At 34.8% G+C, this 17,503-nt stretch overlaps 2 protein-coding genes across 2 annotated transcripts in view; one reads left to right on the forward strand and one right to left on the reverse strand.

The window, feature by feature from the left end:
• Positions 1 to 30: 30 nt before the first annotated feature.
• LOC123527546 (OTU domain-containing protein 3-like) lies at positions 31 to 15,747 on the reverse strand. Its single transcript, XM_045307066.2, has 9 exons — positions 15,634 to 15,747; positions 9,197 to 9,499; positions 6,792 to 6,940; positions 6,205 to 6,317; positions 5,598 to 5,726; positions 4,664 to 4,795; positions 3,906 to 3,999; positions 2,777 to 3,012; positions 31 to 1,772 (listed from the first exon to the last, which is right to left on the reverse strand). The coding sequence occupies exons 2-9, from the start codon at positions 9,427 to 9,429 to the stop codon at positions 1,587 to 1,589; spliced, it is 1,272 nt and encodes a 423-aa protein (XP_045163001.2). The 5' UTR covers positions 9,430 to 9,499; positions 15,634 to 15,747; the 3' UTR covers positions 31 to 1,586.
• A 142-nt stretch (positions 15,748 to 15,889) lies between these two features.
• Positions 15,890 to 17,503, forward strand: part of LOC123527547 (ER membrane protein complex subunit 1-like) — a 44,296-nt gene continuing 42,682 nt past the window's right edge. The window contains exon 1 of the mRNA XM_053523542.1: positions 15,890 to 16,030. Within this exon, the coding sequence (XP_053379517.1) occupies positions 15,930 to 16,030 (101 nt within the window). The 5' untranslated portion in view covers positions 15,890 to 15,929. The remainder of the gene's footprint in view (positions 16,031 to 17,503) is intronic.

Consider the following 17,503-nt stretch of genomic DNA (forward strand, 5'->3'; position numbering starts at 1 on the left):
CGGCCTTTTTTCCTGGAACAGCCCTAATACGAAAATGCAGCATATGCTTATTTATTTACAGTTATAATACTTCTGTGCATCAACACACATGTGTATAAAACTGTCATTTAGAAATGTACACATATCTTCATAACATATGTACAAAGCCAGCATTCATCTGGGTCAAATCATGTTATGTATACACTGACATACATTTATTCACATACATAATTTATCTACAATCATCATTTGATAAGGTATTTACATATCATTCAGTAAGGTATTTACACACTGGAACTGTCAACAAGTGTTACTGGATAGGGTATATACATAAAGTATGTCTACAACTGTCATATGACAGCGTATATACATATCATTCAGCAGTGTAACATGTCTACAACTGTCCCTTTATACAGTATATACAGATTAATCAGCAGTGTAACATGTCTACAACTGTCATTTGGTAGGATATACAGATTAATCAGCAGTGTAACATGTCTACAACTGTCATTTGGTAGGATATACAGATTAATCAGCAGTGTAACGTGTCTACAACTGTCATTTGATACGGTATACACAGATTAATCAGCAGTGTAACGTGTCTACAACTGCCATTTGATAGGGTATATACAGATTAATCAGCAGTGTAACGTGTCTACAACTGCCATTTGATAGGATATATACAGATTAACCAGCAGTGTAACATGTCTACAACATATACAGATTAATCAGCAGAGTAACATGTCTACAACTGTCTTTTGGTAGGATATACAGATTAATCAGCAGTGTAACATGTCTACAACTGCCATTTGATAGGATATATACAGATTAACCAGCAGTGTAACATGTCTACAACATATACAGATTAATCAGCAGTGTAACATGTCTACAACTGTCTTTTGGTAGGATATACAGATTAATCAGCAGTGTAACATGTCTACAACTGCCATTTGATAGGATATATACAGATTAACCAGCAGTGTAACATGTCTACAACATATACAGATTAATCAGCAGTGTAACATGTCTACAACTGTCTTTTGGTAGGATATACAGATTAATCAGCAGTGTAACATGTCTACAACTGCCATTTGATACGGTATATACAGATTAATCAGCAGTGTAACATGTCTACAACATATACAGATTAATAAGCAGTGTAAGATATCTATAACTGTCCTTTGATAGGGTATATATACATTATATATATAATCATTCAGCAGGCTATACACAGTAATATCACATAATTAAACTGAAACATCATGAAGTCACAAAAAAATGTATATCACATACTCACAGTCATTAAGCAAGACATATACATAAATATCACATAAGTAGAAGATTATCTTAGGAATACAATTTTAACAATGTCATTTTATTTATATTTTTTTTGCCATTTGTAGATCTTTTAAAAGCTACAAACATTACTAAATAATGATCACCAATATTGTTTTACCATACCGGTATCACACCTTCAAATTTTTCATCCCGTATTTCTTTACGTTTATATTTTACTTTAGCTTTAGTTAATTTCTATCACCAACACTATTTTTATTTGACATACTGGTATCACACCTTGATTTTTTTTATTCTATATTTCTCCACCTTTATATTTTTGCCATTTGCAGGTCTTTAGCCACAACCATTACAACATCATCATTATCATCAACACTGGGTTGGGGCATCATCCCCTGAATTTTCATTTTGTGTTTTTCCTCTGCTCTCTTCTTCTTCTCCATCTTTTTCATCTTTTTTGTCTGCTTACTATTTGGTCTTGATGGTTGAACTGGTGCCTGAAGGTAACATGTTAATGTGAGAATGTGATAAACTTAACCTTTACACTGCTAAATTTCTACAATGAACTGTCTATCATTCAGTTTGGGCGGTACCATTTATTACTCGATGGGGTGTTCACTTAAAATTTACTGACTGAACAGTGAACAGTGCAGACCATGATCAGCCTACATGGACGTGCAAGCTGGTCTTGGTCTGCACTGATTGCAAAGGCAGACTCACTTGCTGCCAGCAGGCTAAAGGTTAAACTAGATGGCAGCAAGTTCAGAGCAACTAGCATCTCTACAACTGTGTCCATTCAAGTTTGTCCTGAATGTGAAAGATGTTCCCTTGCCAAAATGGGACATATCGGCCACCACAGGCCACCTGAACCCTTTAAACACTGTATATTAAGAGCCTTTGAACACATTTGTCATGAAAAAAAGCTATATGAATATGGTATATAAATATCTAATGCCGACAATAAGCAGGTGGGCAAAAAAAACAACTGCAACATGACAGTAAGACATGACTGAGGACACCATACCAATTTTTATGCAATTTTTAGTTCCTAATCTCTATTATTTCCCCTTTGATATTATTTCATACATATCAAACTCTACTTAGAATACATGGGAGAGTTTGTTCAAGCAGCCAATCAGAGGACAAAGCTGGGAAAACTAATCTGAAAAAATCCTATTCTCTGGGGACATTATTCTGGCATCCATCTTGATATGAATTTTCTCACTATGTTAGCTATGCGTCCATACCTGTATATCCCCAAAGATCATGTGCACACTCTTCCCATTCAAAAATTATGCTGGTGAATTTCAATCTTGCAGGCAGTATCTCATTATAGTGAATTTTATGATAAAATTTCAGGATAATCTGCTGTATAGCTGAGTTTGCAAACCATCATATTCTTATGCACCATACTTGAGTCATGGTCTTGCTACATAATTCTTACCCTACATCATATATCATTACACTGATAAAATTTACATATTTTCTAAAAAACACATACCTTTGGCTCTTGAAACTCTTTCGGTCTGGCTCCACCCTGGCTATTTAGTGAACCATAACCAGAACTGCCTCCGTAACTATCCTCTCTACCATGACCTTTGACCTGTGAACCATTGTGATTAGCGGTGGAATTGACCTTGACCTCATGTTTTGTAGGTGTATTACTACTCTCGGACCATATTCCGCTATCTGTGGAGGTCATCTGCGAGGCTAACGAGGTAGTGTCATCTCTGAAGTCTGTAAGTAGTTCAAGGAGGACCATTATTTTTTTTTTACTGTTCTCATCTATCATTTCAATACTCACAGTAGTTTTGATAACATAAATTTCATTGGTTGTATTTTCGTTAATTTATTGATATTCATGTACTGTGAAGTCATTTATATTACTAGACTCCGCTGTTCAGTCAATCTATGACATTAAATCCGAAGAAACAAGTAAAATTCATTCTATGTTTAAAAGTCAATATCGATCAATCCATAACACTATTAAGTAGCCGCTTTGACCAAAACCGCAAGTGTTGTCTATCAAATAATGAGGGAAGTATTTATTCTAAAGTTCTGAGTGCTGAGTATGTTAGTGAAATGGACAAAACACTTTAGATCAGTGGAAAGTCAACTTTCATCTTTTTTATGTAGCGGAATGATCTGAAGGAAGTTAGTAGGCCACCCGAGAAACATTTGGGTGAAAATATTTTAAAGTCAGGCTATCTGTTACAGATTTTTTTGAATTTTTCACATAACTATTGAGCAAGAACTTGCCCCACACCCTGGTGGCCAAGGTTTCTAACAGAACAACATGACCTGAAGGAATCTGGCAGTCATAATTCAAACAAATCTATTAACTTATGGAAATTTGTTTGATGGTCACCTGTGGAACATTGCTGTGAAATTACTTTTAAATAGGACCAGCAGTTTTTGAGATTTAAATAATTAGATTTGAAGAAATCTGAAAGAAAACCATCCAAGGAACATTCCTGCCAAGTTTGGTTAAAACTGGCTTGGTGGTTTAGTAGTCTTTATAAAATATGTTGACAGAAAGATGGACAACAGACATTAATAATCCTAAAAGTCTCAGCATAAGCACTTCATGCTCAGATGAGCTAAAAATGTTGATGACAATCTCTACTCACCCTGTGTGGTTTCCATTGTCTGTAGAACATAGGCTATTGTAGCATCAACATCATAATCACAGTCGGTGAGACATTCTAACACTCTCTGCTCATCCTGATGAACAGACATACATATATAAATAGCATCTGATTCGTTCTTTACTAAAATCAAAATCTCAAACTGTCACTCATCTAGTGACAGTCATTTTCAAAGCTCACATTAAGTTTATGCATTAAATGAAAGCAAAATCTGTACTTAGGTGAGACATGTATAGTTGCAGTTTTGATTTGTTTAATGACTAATCAAAACCTTCACATGGTTTATTGTCTGATTTACCTTAAGATGAGCAGGACTTTACCAACAAGTGTTAAATGTTCAAGCACTTGAGAGATGACTTGTGGTATATCACACGATAAATCGCAAGAAAACTTTTTTATTTTCATTGTAACATGCTTTATAAAATATTATGCTAGAAATCATGTTGGTCTTATCTATGTGAAAAGTAATTAACCCAATGTCACACAGCAATTGACACCATCATGTTCTCTCACTTGTCTGCAATACCATGTTGGTACTTGGTTTGACCAACAAAAAGAGCCATCTTAAAACACAAACTGACATAACTTCAGTTATAAAAAGTGACTATGAAGTGCACTGCTGTTGGAAAAGCCAAGCGCACATACAGTACACAGTGCTGGAAACTCCACTTTCAACTCTAAATAGCTACCAATATCAACAGACTGATAATTTTTCTTAAAATATATTTTTCTAAACTTACAGAACATCCTGTTGCATTCATGACTTCCTCTGCAAGACGTACAGTGTCTCTAACGGCCCTCACTACTCCATCATCACTATAGTTACCACTTGCAAAATCTGTCCTAGCTGTTTTCAGGTCATCCTCACCAAGCTACAATCAGTGAATCAAAAAAATCACATTTTTTCGTTTGCTATCTTTCAAAACTAAATAGGATGTGTAAAGGCAATCAGATGTCTTAACTAGTGTTCCAGGATAACACAGCAGTCCCGACTTATTCTCTACAAGTCAAGTAAATCACAACTTCTTTACATCAGCCTTGGAGTATATAAAACTTCAGACTTAAATACTTTCTTCAGTTAAACTGTCATGTCAATTTACCTCTTTCAGAGATCCTTATCAACGTGCCCTGATAAAAACCAGTTCTAGTTTGTTCTATACAAGACTTGAAAATAACCTCTTTACGTCAACCAGCTTTAGAGAATAAAAATATTCAGACTTTGGTACTAGTACTTTCTTCAGTCAAATTGTCATGTTAATTCCTCTCATCAACATGATCAAGTGACTGAACTTGCAACTAAATATCATTAGACTTGTGCAGTATATTGAACTGACAAACATCTGAGAAGCAAGAGCCTACAACAACATTTGAGCCGCACCATGAGAAAACCAACAGTGCATTTGCGACCAGCATGGATCCAGACCAGCCTGCACATCTGTGCAGTCTGGTCAGGATCTATGCTGTTCGCTTATGGTTTCTCAAATTGCAATAGGCTTTAAAGCAAACAGCATGGATCATGACCAGACTGCACGGATGTTGGTTTTCTCATGGTGCAGCTCATTTATTAATTGTCCTCACCAATGTGCCCAGTTAAAAAAGAAAAGTCTTTTTCTAAATATCTTCTGTAGCTCATTGACTTATATCAAAGATGAGATGTGCCTTATTTAAATTTACCTTTAATCGGATGTTGGTCTGAGATTCTGTATTATCGCCACATTTTCTAACACTTGAGTAGTGATCCCCATTATGATAGGCTATATGAAGTTGTCTCGTTGTTGGCGAACTTACATTTACTCCCTGGATCTGTACAATGTAAATACAATCAGTGTGTTTATAGTCATACTGTGTAAGAGAATACATGTAATCAAATTTTTAGATTTTTAAGTGTCTATGTACAATAATACTGCTGTTTTTTGAAATTAAGTGAACAACAATGATTTTTTTATGTAAAATTTTAGTCTCGAAATGAAAAAGTTGAGGAATATCTTTTTTCCAAAATAAAATGTAATAAAGTAACATCAATATTCCATATACGGAGATACAGAAAAGCTGCAACTGATACAGCGAAACACCTTTGTGTGCAGAGACCAGGTTATGTTGAACAAGTTCTTACATTTATTTCAACTAAAATATATACTAGCATGTTTCAAGACATATAAATTAATATGATATTTCAATGAAAGAAGAGCATGATAAAATTTAATGAAAATACTGCTCTACTTTACTAAATTTACTATAATTTACTTTTAAAAGCTTCTGAAAATAAAAATGAAATTTTTACCATCAAGAAAGGTGAACTGAGTTGGTGTATGATCACATTCACTTCATGTAGTCTAGCAAAAGCTACTATTGCATCATTTCCTGCATATGTTCCAAGCTTCTGAAGTCCGGAAACTGAAATATTTCCACATTGTTAACAATATACACACCTTTAAACATTTTTTGTAGAGTTTTGTCTCCTGCATTTTTTATCATCAAGGGACATTACTCTTCTCAAAAAATCATAATAGATCTTTTCTGCCCCCATTTTCAAGGAGCATCTGCAATATCTTGGCAACTTAAAAGGAATGGCCAGTACAACATGGACTTGGCAATTGTTCTAAAACATTGTTCTCAACTTTCTATGTATGTAAGAGTTATAGTTATACCCTTGGGTACATAAAACATTTCCCAGTATGTTATGTATATTAAAGTATTTCAAACCGTAACTTTATCCGCCTTTGGAAATATGTACACTGCAACTATTGGTGACTGTTGACTGCCCATTAAATATTAAATGTTTCCTTATCCATACATAATTTCATAACCAATCAAACCCCATGGCTACATTGCAATATCAGATCTGTTGAAGGATTTTTTTGTACTTACTGTGTCTTTCAAATGTGGTATCATCACTGAGGAACGGCTCAAAGTCATGTTTATGATCAGTCATATACTTAACAACATCTTGACGATGACGGAAGTGGTTGCGTACATGTCCTTCATACTGGTCTCCAAGTGCTCGGAATAAACAATTACTGTAATGAAATGAAATTAGATCATGCTTGTTTTCACAGAAAGTAGGTCTACCAGACTCTAAAGAAACTACACGATAAAACTGGTTTATAATAGCTCCTGACTCAGACTTCATAATCTTGAAAGGTTTAGATTGGACTATAAAAGTATGATGACTTTACAACCTCATTTATGCTTGGCATCTCAAATGTTACAGTTAAAGAAAAGTTATTCATGAACATTTTAACTAACAAAATGAATTACAGTAAACCTCGCTTATAAGGAACAGCTTAGGACCTTTAAAAAGTGTTCTTTATAACCAAGGTTCCTTATATCCGTATAGCGAACTAATTCCTTGTAACCGAGGTTAGTATAATGAACACAATTGTATAGTGAACACTATTTGACTGACGTTTGAAAACTGATGTGTTCTCACTGCGGACCGACAATGAATCTTTATGTGAGAAAGTTGCGAGTCTCTGTCCATTTTTTATATTTATCTTGCACAAGGAATTTCTATACTTAAAATGACCAAACGATACCAGCAAAAGGAATATATTTCGTATCGCATCCATTTTGAAAACAATGTGAGCCAATTATTGTTTAATTGATTCAGGAACGGCTATGAAAAACAACACAATCAAGTCCTGTGACTGTCCTGCAAACATTCTAATTTCAATCATCATTTAATCCAGTTATCGCGATTAGCGGCGAATTCAAAACTCGTAAGTACGCCGCGTGTTAGAAACAAAATTATTTGTGACATAATCAGAGTGGTTAGTCGCGTGTTGACGATTACGTAAACACATAATAGTACATGTACCTTAATCGACCATTCACCTATTGGAAAAAGAGTTATCGTAAACTCCCCTTTTCATTGACAGGCGCAACTGTTTTCCGTTAATGTAATTCATTGTGTATTGAGCAAGCACCCGCATGGCAAAAATACATCATGGTTCATACAGAATATCAGAGACAAAATTCAAGTACTTTTCAAGGACTTTTCAAGGACTTTTACAATTTTTCAAGGACTATTTTTTTTTCAAAACCACGACCTAATCTGAACAACTTTTATTATGTAAAGCAAAAATAAAACAACCATCATTTGTCACACCCTTGAAAATGACGTAATTCGATTATTAGATTGATGTGATTCACTATTTTGCTGAGGTTTATCGCTTTTCTTGTGATTTTTTAGCGCACTCCTGCTAATGATACCTCAAAATTTTGTCACACGACGTACAAATACACTTCGTTCTGTCTGCTCTATAGGGCTTCAGCCACTGTTTATATTCGTCTTTTGTCTCCTGCTTACTTGAGTAAACATGTTTATTTTTCTTACTCATTTTAATTCTCTGGAAACACTCGCAAATAGCTAAAAATTGCGAGTTATTATTCCCCCGTACTTTTTTAAACGGAAACGGAAACATGCAAACGGTGATACAGTAGAAATAGCACTCTGTAAATATCGATAAAGTGTGGCCGTAGACCACTATAATAGCATACGAGTGACCCGATCCTGCAATTTCACGAATTTATTTTCATTTTCTCCGATTTATTTTAAGCCTTAAATTCTTTTTGCAAAACAAAGTTACGGAAAGAATATTTTCAAGGAGTAAAAGGTCAAATTCAAGGAGTTTTTTTCAAAATTCAAGTACTTTTCCAGGTTTTTTAGGGTTTTTGTCATTTTCAAGGAGTTTTCAAGGACTACCATCGAATTCAAGGACTTTTCAAGGCCTGTGCGAACCCTGTACATGCGTCTCGGGGAATCGCGTTTGGGATTTTCTAGCGTCCTTTTTAAGAATGTATGCGTCCAAATACACAGAAATAAGCGTGTTGTTTTTATGTGCGTGAGAGTGCCGACGTTACTCTGACGTCATCAGCGATTCTCCTGTTTATTTCCTGTTTTTAATCATTTATATTCTTTTTGTCTGTTCGCTATAACCGAGGGGTTTTCAATTGAATTTCGTACTTTGGGACAGGAAAAAGTGTTCCTTATAACCGAGTGTTCCTTATAACCGAGTTCCTTATAACCGAGGATTTTTACATTTTACATTGAATAAAGAAGGAATTAGATCGGGGAATTGAAAACTGTTCCTTATAACCGAGTGTTCCTTATATCCGAGTTCCTTATAAGTGAGGTTTACTGTAATGCCAAAATCTTTAAAAAGCACGCTAAAATATTATATCTGAAATAACAATGAAGGTACGTAACAGCTTAATCATCTATAAATAGGAAAAATCTGTACAGTACTTTTTGCATAAAATGTTACACTTACCCGTCACCTGGTATATCTCTCAACTCTAATCCAAGTTTTGCCAACTGAGTGCGGAAACTTGGAAAATTCTCATCATCAGCCAAGTAAGAACTCATTTTATGTTCACGTCTGTACGCGTCTCGTACCATTCTTTCATTTCTTTTCTGTGTAACAATATCAGCGCGTACGTAATGAACGCGTGCTCCACCACCTTGTCCCTGATTACGCATCTTATTAATTCTTCTTGCAGACATGGCTGTTCTTTCTAATCTTTTGAACTCGAGATCAGCAACAGCAATTGTACTTGATAATTTCTCAGTAAAACTGAAAATAAAATACACTGATTATTACAAGAGTTGATTAGTCTATGCTGAATACTGTAAATGCAAAAATTTTCATGAGGCATGTCATAACGTGAAAATGTGCATTTTTAACAAATTTCAGGGGCAGTAACTCTGGGAATAGGGGGTAGAACCAGATGAAAAATAGGAGGAGGTGCGCAAGTTCATATCATGATAAAGACTCATGCAAGGTTTCATCAATTTATATGAAATACTTTCTGAGCTATGCTGTCACAAGGTGAAAATGCCCATTTTTTACTATTTCAGGGGCCATAACCCTGGAAATTATAATAAATAGCATTAATTTTAATTTTATAATCCTTTTAGATCAAATGTATTTTTATCAACATCAGTGACATCAGACATGATACCTTAATCTTGCATCAAAGACTATTTTAAAGCCAGCAAGTTATCCAATGACTACAACTTTAAATACTGTAGCTGTGAAATAATTGCAGTGTTCCCACTGGCATTTAAATTTGGGGGTGAAAACTGAGTTTTTCTTGGACTTTTGCACCCCCTCACTATGAGATACATATTACAGATGTCTCCAAAACTGGGGGTGCAAAGTACCATTCTGGGGGTGAAAAAACCCCCATTTTGGGGTTTCTGGGAACATTGAATTGTGAAAAATTTGTTTAAACATAGCTGTTCATACATGTCAAGTTCCGTGGACAATTTTCCAGGAGATTTCAGTTGAAAATCCAGGAGTTTTAATGAAAATCCAAGAGATTTTACCGACCAGCATTTTTGGTCGAATATAAAACTGTACATTAGATTAGGCTTTCTGACTTGATTTACTGATTTGGGTAATGTGTTCAGGGGTTAAGTTGCATTTTAAAACATTTTAACCCTTATCATGCTGAACACGACTGATTCTGCCTTTGCAACCAGTGGAGATCGTCTGTGCAGTCTGATCATGATCTGTTCTGTTTGCAATTCATCTTTATTTTTTATTTTTTGGTAAACACCCCTTTTAACATTTAATGGTACTGTCCAAAATGAAAGATGGTCATGTTCATTATAGAAATTCAATAGGGTAAACAAAAACAGTATTGATTTGAATTTATCAAATTATTGTCATTTGAGCTGAGGAACTGGATGAAATTTATTGGCCAGTCTCTTTTATGTTAATAATCTGCAGGTCTATTTGACATTCCTAGATAGTTAGGACATGAGCAGCAGCTAACATAGATTCAACATAAACCTATTATACTGAAAAAAAAATTTCAAAAAAGCTTTTTACTCATAAAAATAAAATACAAAAATGTTAAAAAATATTTAAAACCTATCTCAAGTTATTTCCTCACTTACGTCATCAGTGGTAATGATTGCCATCACTCTAATAAAGGTCGGCTCTTTTATCTATTCGAATGTGTCTCTAAATATCTTATCACACTTAAAAAATCTTTAACAAGAAACGCGGCAATGCCACGAAACCAGGTTTTCAACACTTCTCATAAGAATAAAAAGGTATACTGAATCACAGTGCACCACTTTAAAGCACAACCCTAACCCTAAACCCTAACCTAACCCTAACCCTATTTTTAGTAACAATGACCTTGACCTTGATCCCAGAAACCCCAAAATCAATCCCAAGCTACAACTTTATATAAGTTTTCTATACACCAAGTTTCATCATGATAGCTCATTCCTAAGTTAAATTATTGACCGGAAACCCTTTTTCTATTATAAGTAACAGTGACCTTGACCCCAGAAACCCCAAAATCAATCCCAGCCTTTGTCTTGATATAAGCTACATACATACCAAGTTTTATTCAAATATCTTTACCGAAACAAAAGTTATTGACCGGAAACCCTTTTTCTATTTTAAGTAACAGTGACCTTGACCTTGACCCCAGAAACCCCAAAATCAATCCCAGCCTTTGTCTTGATATAAGCTACATACATACCAGGTTTTATTCAATATCTTTACCGAAACAAAAGTTATTGACCGGAAACACCAGTTTGACGCCGCCGCCCGCCCGCCCAACCAATGACATACCCCAATCTAATAACTCAATAAACTAGCTGTCTGTATTACTTTATCATATCATAGTTGCACACCGGACTGGCGTTTCCGGTGATTTTACCCATGCCGGCAAAACCCATCTGGCACCCCCCCTGCCAGATGACTCTCGTGCTATTAATGACAACTAGTTGTTCATGCACTGATAAAATATTGGTTATGTAAAAACACGAAAAAAGCAGGTACCTTGATAGTTTTCTCCGTTCCTTATCGTATATTTCTCGATTCAAAATATGTTAGATTACCGTAAGAACATAACGTTACGCTACAAACGATAAAACTAAAGTGGAACTTTGTTATTGTGCGTAACGCAAAACATCATGACGTCACTTCTGCTTACGGACGTTAATTTCCCGCGCTCTACTATAAGAAAGAGTGCTACAAAGGAAGTATTTCTACCTGTTATTTGTAAAATACGGTATGCAAGAAAAATAATCTGCCAGAATAAAATGCTAACATGTATACGATATGCAAGAAAAAATATCAGTCATGTGTTTACGAATCGGATGGAAATATCCGTCCCTAGGCCTCCTGCGCATGGGCGGCAATTCGGCAAGCCTCATTACCGCCCAATGCGCAGGTGCCCTCGGAACGGATATTTCTATCTGATTCGTAAACACATGACAGATATTATTAATCTGTTAATGTAAACACCACCAGGCACCACTCGCCAATTAACACAATCTAAAAATAGCACACTACACACCTGTTTGCAGAATGTCATCAGTGCGTGACCTTGTTAAACTGTTATCAGTAGAGTTATAATTTATGTCAGGCACAGTGCATGCAGTGTGTAATTAGGGATTTAGTTTGATACAGGAAACCATTAGCATGGAATTTTGGATTTCCGGGAGAAATAATCGATTTCCGTATGTCCGGGAAATGGACCTAAAATCCGTGAGACTCCCGGAGGATCCGGGAAACTTGATATGTATGGCTGTTTTGACTCTAGTATCTTAAAGTACCGTAGATGATTTTTTCTTTAAAAAAAGTTCCTTAAAAAAAGTAAGCCACATGCACCAGAGGAAAAACAGTGGTTTAGCTAATGAACCCGCAATAACAGTTGGCAATATATACATAATCCCCATATGCTAATTTGGCATTTCCCGTTTTTAAGGAGAGTTATTCATTTATAAAACAAGAGCTGTCAGAGGACAGCAATGCTCGACTATTCCAACAGCCTTGTATTGTATTGTTCAGGTAACTTCCACCTCTTGTATAGGCGCATCCTCCGGAGAGGTAGTTTTTCCTTTATATATATGAACTGCGATCACCAAGTGCTATTATTTACAAGTGCATACTACGTGTATATGTACAAGTGTCTGACAGGTGCAGACTAGTTGAAGAGACAGATACTCAGATACAAGGTTATCCGGGTACCAGACCCTAGCTCTTTTTGAATAGACCCCTTGGTTCTTTAACGTGCCCGGTGTAAAGCAACGATACATGCAAGGATTGCCTGGGTTTCTTACCAGTACACCTTTAGTTGGGTGGGAAACACTGAAAAGCATTAAATTTTCTAAAAATTCCTGAGGCATCTGTCAGGGACCAAACCCAGGACCTCTGGATTGGAAAGCCAGCGTGCAAATCACTGAGCTAATCCGTCCACCTTGTCAACTGAATGAATACCGGTACAAAATTAAACAAGAGCTGTCGGAGGACAGCAACGCTCGACTATTCAACAGCCTTGTCGCTTGAATGAAGACGGAAGTCGAAAAAGGGGCATAATTTAGTAAAAAAGTAAAATTGGGTTATGGAACCTGCATAGTGCTTATCAGCTCATGACAGTGGACAAGTGTATGAAGTTTCAATCTATTCCCATTAGTGGGTACTGAGATACCAGCTTACATATAAGAATTTAACCCAAAACTCCTAAGTTGAAAAGGGGCATAATTTTGTTAAATGCGAAGTTGAGTTATTGACCCTTTGCACTGCATGTCATATCATGACAGTGAACTAGTGTGTGAAGTTTCAATCCTTTCCCATTACTAGTGAGTACTGAGATACCAGATTACATACAAAAACTTAACCAAACATTTCTATGTTGAAAAAGGGGCATAATTTTGTAAAAAAGCAAAATAAAGTTATGGGACCTGCTTTGTGCATGTCAGATCATGACAGTGAACAAGTGTGTGAAGTTTCAATCCATTCCCATTAGTGAGTACTGAGATACCAGCTTACATACAAAACCTTAACCAAAAAATTCTAAGTCGAAAAAGGGGCATAATTTTGTAAAAAAGCAAAATAGAGTTATGAAACCTGTGCCATGTAAGTCAGTTTATCACAGTAAATAAGTGTGTGAAGTTTCAATCCATTCCCACAAGTGGTTACTGAGATACCAGCTTACATATAAAACCTTAACCAAAAATTTCTAAGTCAAAAAAGGGGCATAATTTTGTAAAAAAGCAAAACAGAGTTATGGAACCTGTGCAATGTAGGTCAGTTTATCACAGTGAATAAGTGTGTGAAGTTTCAATCCATTCCCACAAGTGGTTGCTGAGATACCAGCTTACATACAAAAACTTAACCAAATCGGGACGCGGACGCAGACGCATGGGCGAGTCCAATAGCTCTACTATTCTATGAATAGTCGAGCTAAAAAAGGAGCGTAATTTTGAACAAATTTATGTGAATCAGTGTTATGGAACCTGCACAGTGCTTTAATATTAGCTCACAACAGTGAACAAGAGAGTGAAGTTTCAATCCATTCCCATTGGTGGGAGAATTAAACAAAGTTAATTTTTAACCATAATACAAATCTATATTCCTATGTTATTCAATCATGTTCATTTTAATGATTATTGATTTACCCTATGAAAAAGATGCTAATCAGGTCACTTTCAAATCTGATTTGAGTGATATTCTGATTTTTAAGATATTTCTTAACTATGGCACCTTTGCCCCATATTTTTGGTCAGCTTGTAACTAATTTCATCTTTTTAAGCAGTTTTAAACCAAATTTGGTAGGATTAGCATGTTTCTCACAGATTTTATGTTGTAAATTATCTTTCTTACTTTTAGCTTATTTACTTTTTTTAACATACACTTGTTATATAGTCGGTTAAAAAAGCTCTTCAGCGCTTATGTTATTTGTAAATGTCTTGCCGACTCAAAATAAATCTTATCTTATCTTTTTACTAGCTTACATACAATTTACAAAACCTTAACCAAAAAACTACTAAGTCAAGGAAGGGGCATAATTTTGTAAAAATACAAAGTAGAATTAAGGAATGTGACACTGTATGTCAGATCATGACAGTGAACAAGACTTAGTGTAGAAGTTTCAATCCATTCCCATTAATGGGATGAAATTTAAAATCTCATTATTCCTACGAAAATGTGCGTTTCACCCTTAAAAATGGTTCTAAATGAGTAAATCTGTGTGGTTTTATCTAAGAAACTGAGAGATGCTCAAAAATATTCTACTATGAAGAATTCAATTAAGTGCTAAAATCCAAATCAAGAATCTTGGTTGCAAGAGTTATCTACTCATGGAACGAAGACTCATTAGATTAGATCCATCTTTTTTTGTTTAAGAATTGTTGCTAAGTGAAAAGTCATCTATATAACTGGATATATTGTATATTCTCTATGTTCAAGAGAGGTACACATTTTATTTTCAAGTGATCTGCTATTACGTAATTCACCCATGAGTCAAACAAGTTAAAACTTTGACTTTCTCACACTGTTGTCTTGCGCATGCTATGCCATCTTTTACATGCGGGATATGATTAGTACAGTCAACTCGCCAATAACAATAAATTAGCATACTATAGGCTATAGCTAATTTCTTTTGTGACTATTCTTGGACCTGATAAAGTGAATTTCATTGTTAATTTTATGCATTTTCTACCTTTAACATATTCAAAATTGAAAGATTAAACATAAATTTTCATTAATATTTAATACAAACAGAACACACCTGCCGGGTGTACACAACTTTATTTAGATTCTGTGTTTATTCAAGCGGAACAAAACCTGTTTTACTTTTAGAACCATCACATGTTTTTTAAAAATCATTTATTTCAAAACTTATTGTCTGTACTAATTATTTATCAAATGGAAAGTACTTTAATTGGCAACAGTACCTTTACTTCATATAGTAAATTCACATGCTCATCTTTTAATCTGTCCTTTTTATTGAAATTATTCACACGGCGTTTTCACAAGTTTGGGTAAGTTACGGCCTTGACCTCTTTGCAGATGCTTAGCTCAAAGAAAATTATTGATGGAATATTTTAGAAATTAAAGAATAGTTTTATTGAAATATCTTTAGATCATAGAGAACACTTATTATGCGAATGCTAGGTGCAGCTTTCATGTTATTCTATTTCAAGAATTATACAACAATTAATATTAATTTTCTTTGATACAAGATTACAAAATGGCGACTACCGGTGGATGCATTTTCATCCTGTGCACGTTTTTGTCTTGTTTTATTTACAGTTATGCTCTTTATGAGGACCAAGTTGGCAGTTTTGACTGGTAATTATTTTCAAATACAGTGCTTTAGGGTATAGCGGATTTCAGGGTATAGAGGATAGATTGATAAATTTTATATTTTAATAGACTTGAATTATTGTATAAATTTTCATAACATTCTTTTACTGGAATGCACACAGACATTCTGACATACATTTTAAATATTTACTTACTGTGTTATTTTCATATGTCATCAAATGTAAAATAAAGCTATCCCCTATAGACTGAATCAGTGTATATGTAAAAAACGTCAGTGAATGAAAAGTATTTGATAGAAATTTAAAAAGCTGAATGTTTTTGAAAAGAGAATACATAATTTATTATTCTGATTAATAGTAAAGAAATCTTGGAAAGTTTGTTAAAATGTGGATATTAAACTAATAATGGAAAAAATGACCAAAACTATCCTGTACACCCTAAATCAGCTCATATGTAAACAATGGCTTGGAGGAAAAAAAACACATGAATTTCTATGAAATGCTGAATGTTTTAAGAAGAATAGATGTTTTCTGCCTGATATACTGATAAAAAACAACTATTTTCATTTCTTTGAATTGGAATGCAGGAAAAATTAGTTAGCTATCCGCTATACCCTAAAGCACTGTATAAGATTAACGATTTAACTGATTTACAACTTTTGAGGAATTATCATGCAAACTGTTACCAAACAGCAGGTCTAAGAAAGTGGTAAATAAATTCTTACCGTAATACGTGAGAATTTCTGCCGTCTCAGATTTGTATATATTTCTAACATGTTCACAACATAAGCTGGTGATTGATCTTTGAGTGCCTTATATGTATGTGTTATAATTTTGTATTCTACCCTACATTGCACAGGAAGCCAATGGAGTTCACGCAGCACAGGTGTATATGGTCGTTTATGTTCTGGTTACGATTCTAGCTGCCGGTTTTGGACATACTGCAGTTTGTTCATTGACTGTTTTGGAATTCCATATAGAAGAGAGTTGCAATAATCCTAAAGTGATGTAACAAGAGAGTTGATTAGAGATTTGGTTGTGTTAATGGTTATATATTGTCTAATGTGACTGATTTGCCGCCACTGTGCATAGGAATTCCTACACACACTATTCACATGTTGGTCCATCCTCATGTTTTGAATCCAGGAAAGCACCGAGGTTCCTGATACTGCCTGATTGTTTGATTTCAGAGCCGTCGACTTTCACAGATATGTTTGAAACAGATTGTGTCTTTTGTCAGATGAAAATTATGATTAATTCTGTTTTTTCAGCATTGAGTTTCAACATGTTGGTATTCATCCAACTTACTATATTCTTTTAACAACTTTCAATGTGATTAATGGTCTCTTCAGTAGACATTTATGTTATGTTGTATATAAGAAAAATAATCTGCTAACTTCTGAGAAACATCACCCTCCAAAAATGCTTGCATGAAAACAGCCGTTTAGCAATTATATGTATGTAGACATTTCTTGCAAAGAATAAAACTTATTCCAGG

The sequence above is a fragment of the Mercenaria mercenaria genome, chromosome 14, assembly GCF_021730395.1.
Source record: "Mercenaria mercenaria strain notata chromosome 14, MADL_Memer_1, whole genome shotgun sequence".
Taxonomy (NCBI): Eukaryota; Metazoa; Mollusca; class Bivalvia; order Venerida; family Veneridae; genus Mercenaria; species Mercenaria mercenaria.

Excerpts from the sequence above, each read along its gene's own strand:
- LOC123527546 (XM_045307066.2), bottom strand. The coding sequence starts at position 9,429 with ATGTCTGCAAGAAGAATTAATAAGATGCGTAATCAGGGACAAGGTGGT. Across the intron at positions 6,318-6,791 it reads TACCACATTTGAAAGACACA|TTTCCGGACTTCAGAAGCTT; the intron begins GTAAGTACAAAA and ends GAAATATTTCAG. Across the intron at positions 4,000-4,663 it reads TGAATGCAACAGGATGTTCT|GATGAGCAGAGAGTGTTAGA; the intron begins GTAAGTTTAGAA and ends TCTGTTCATCAG.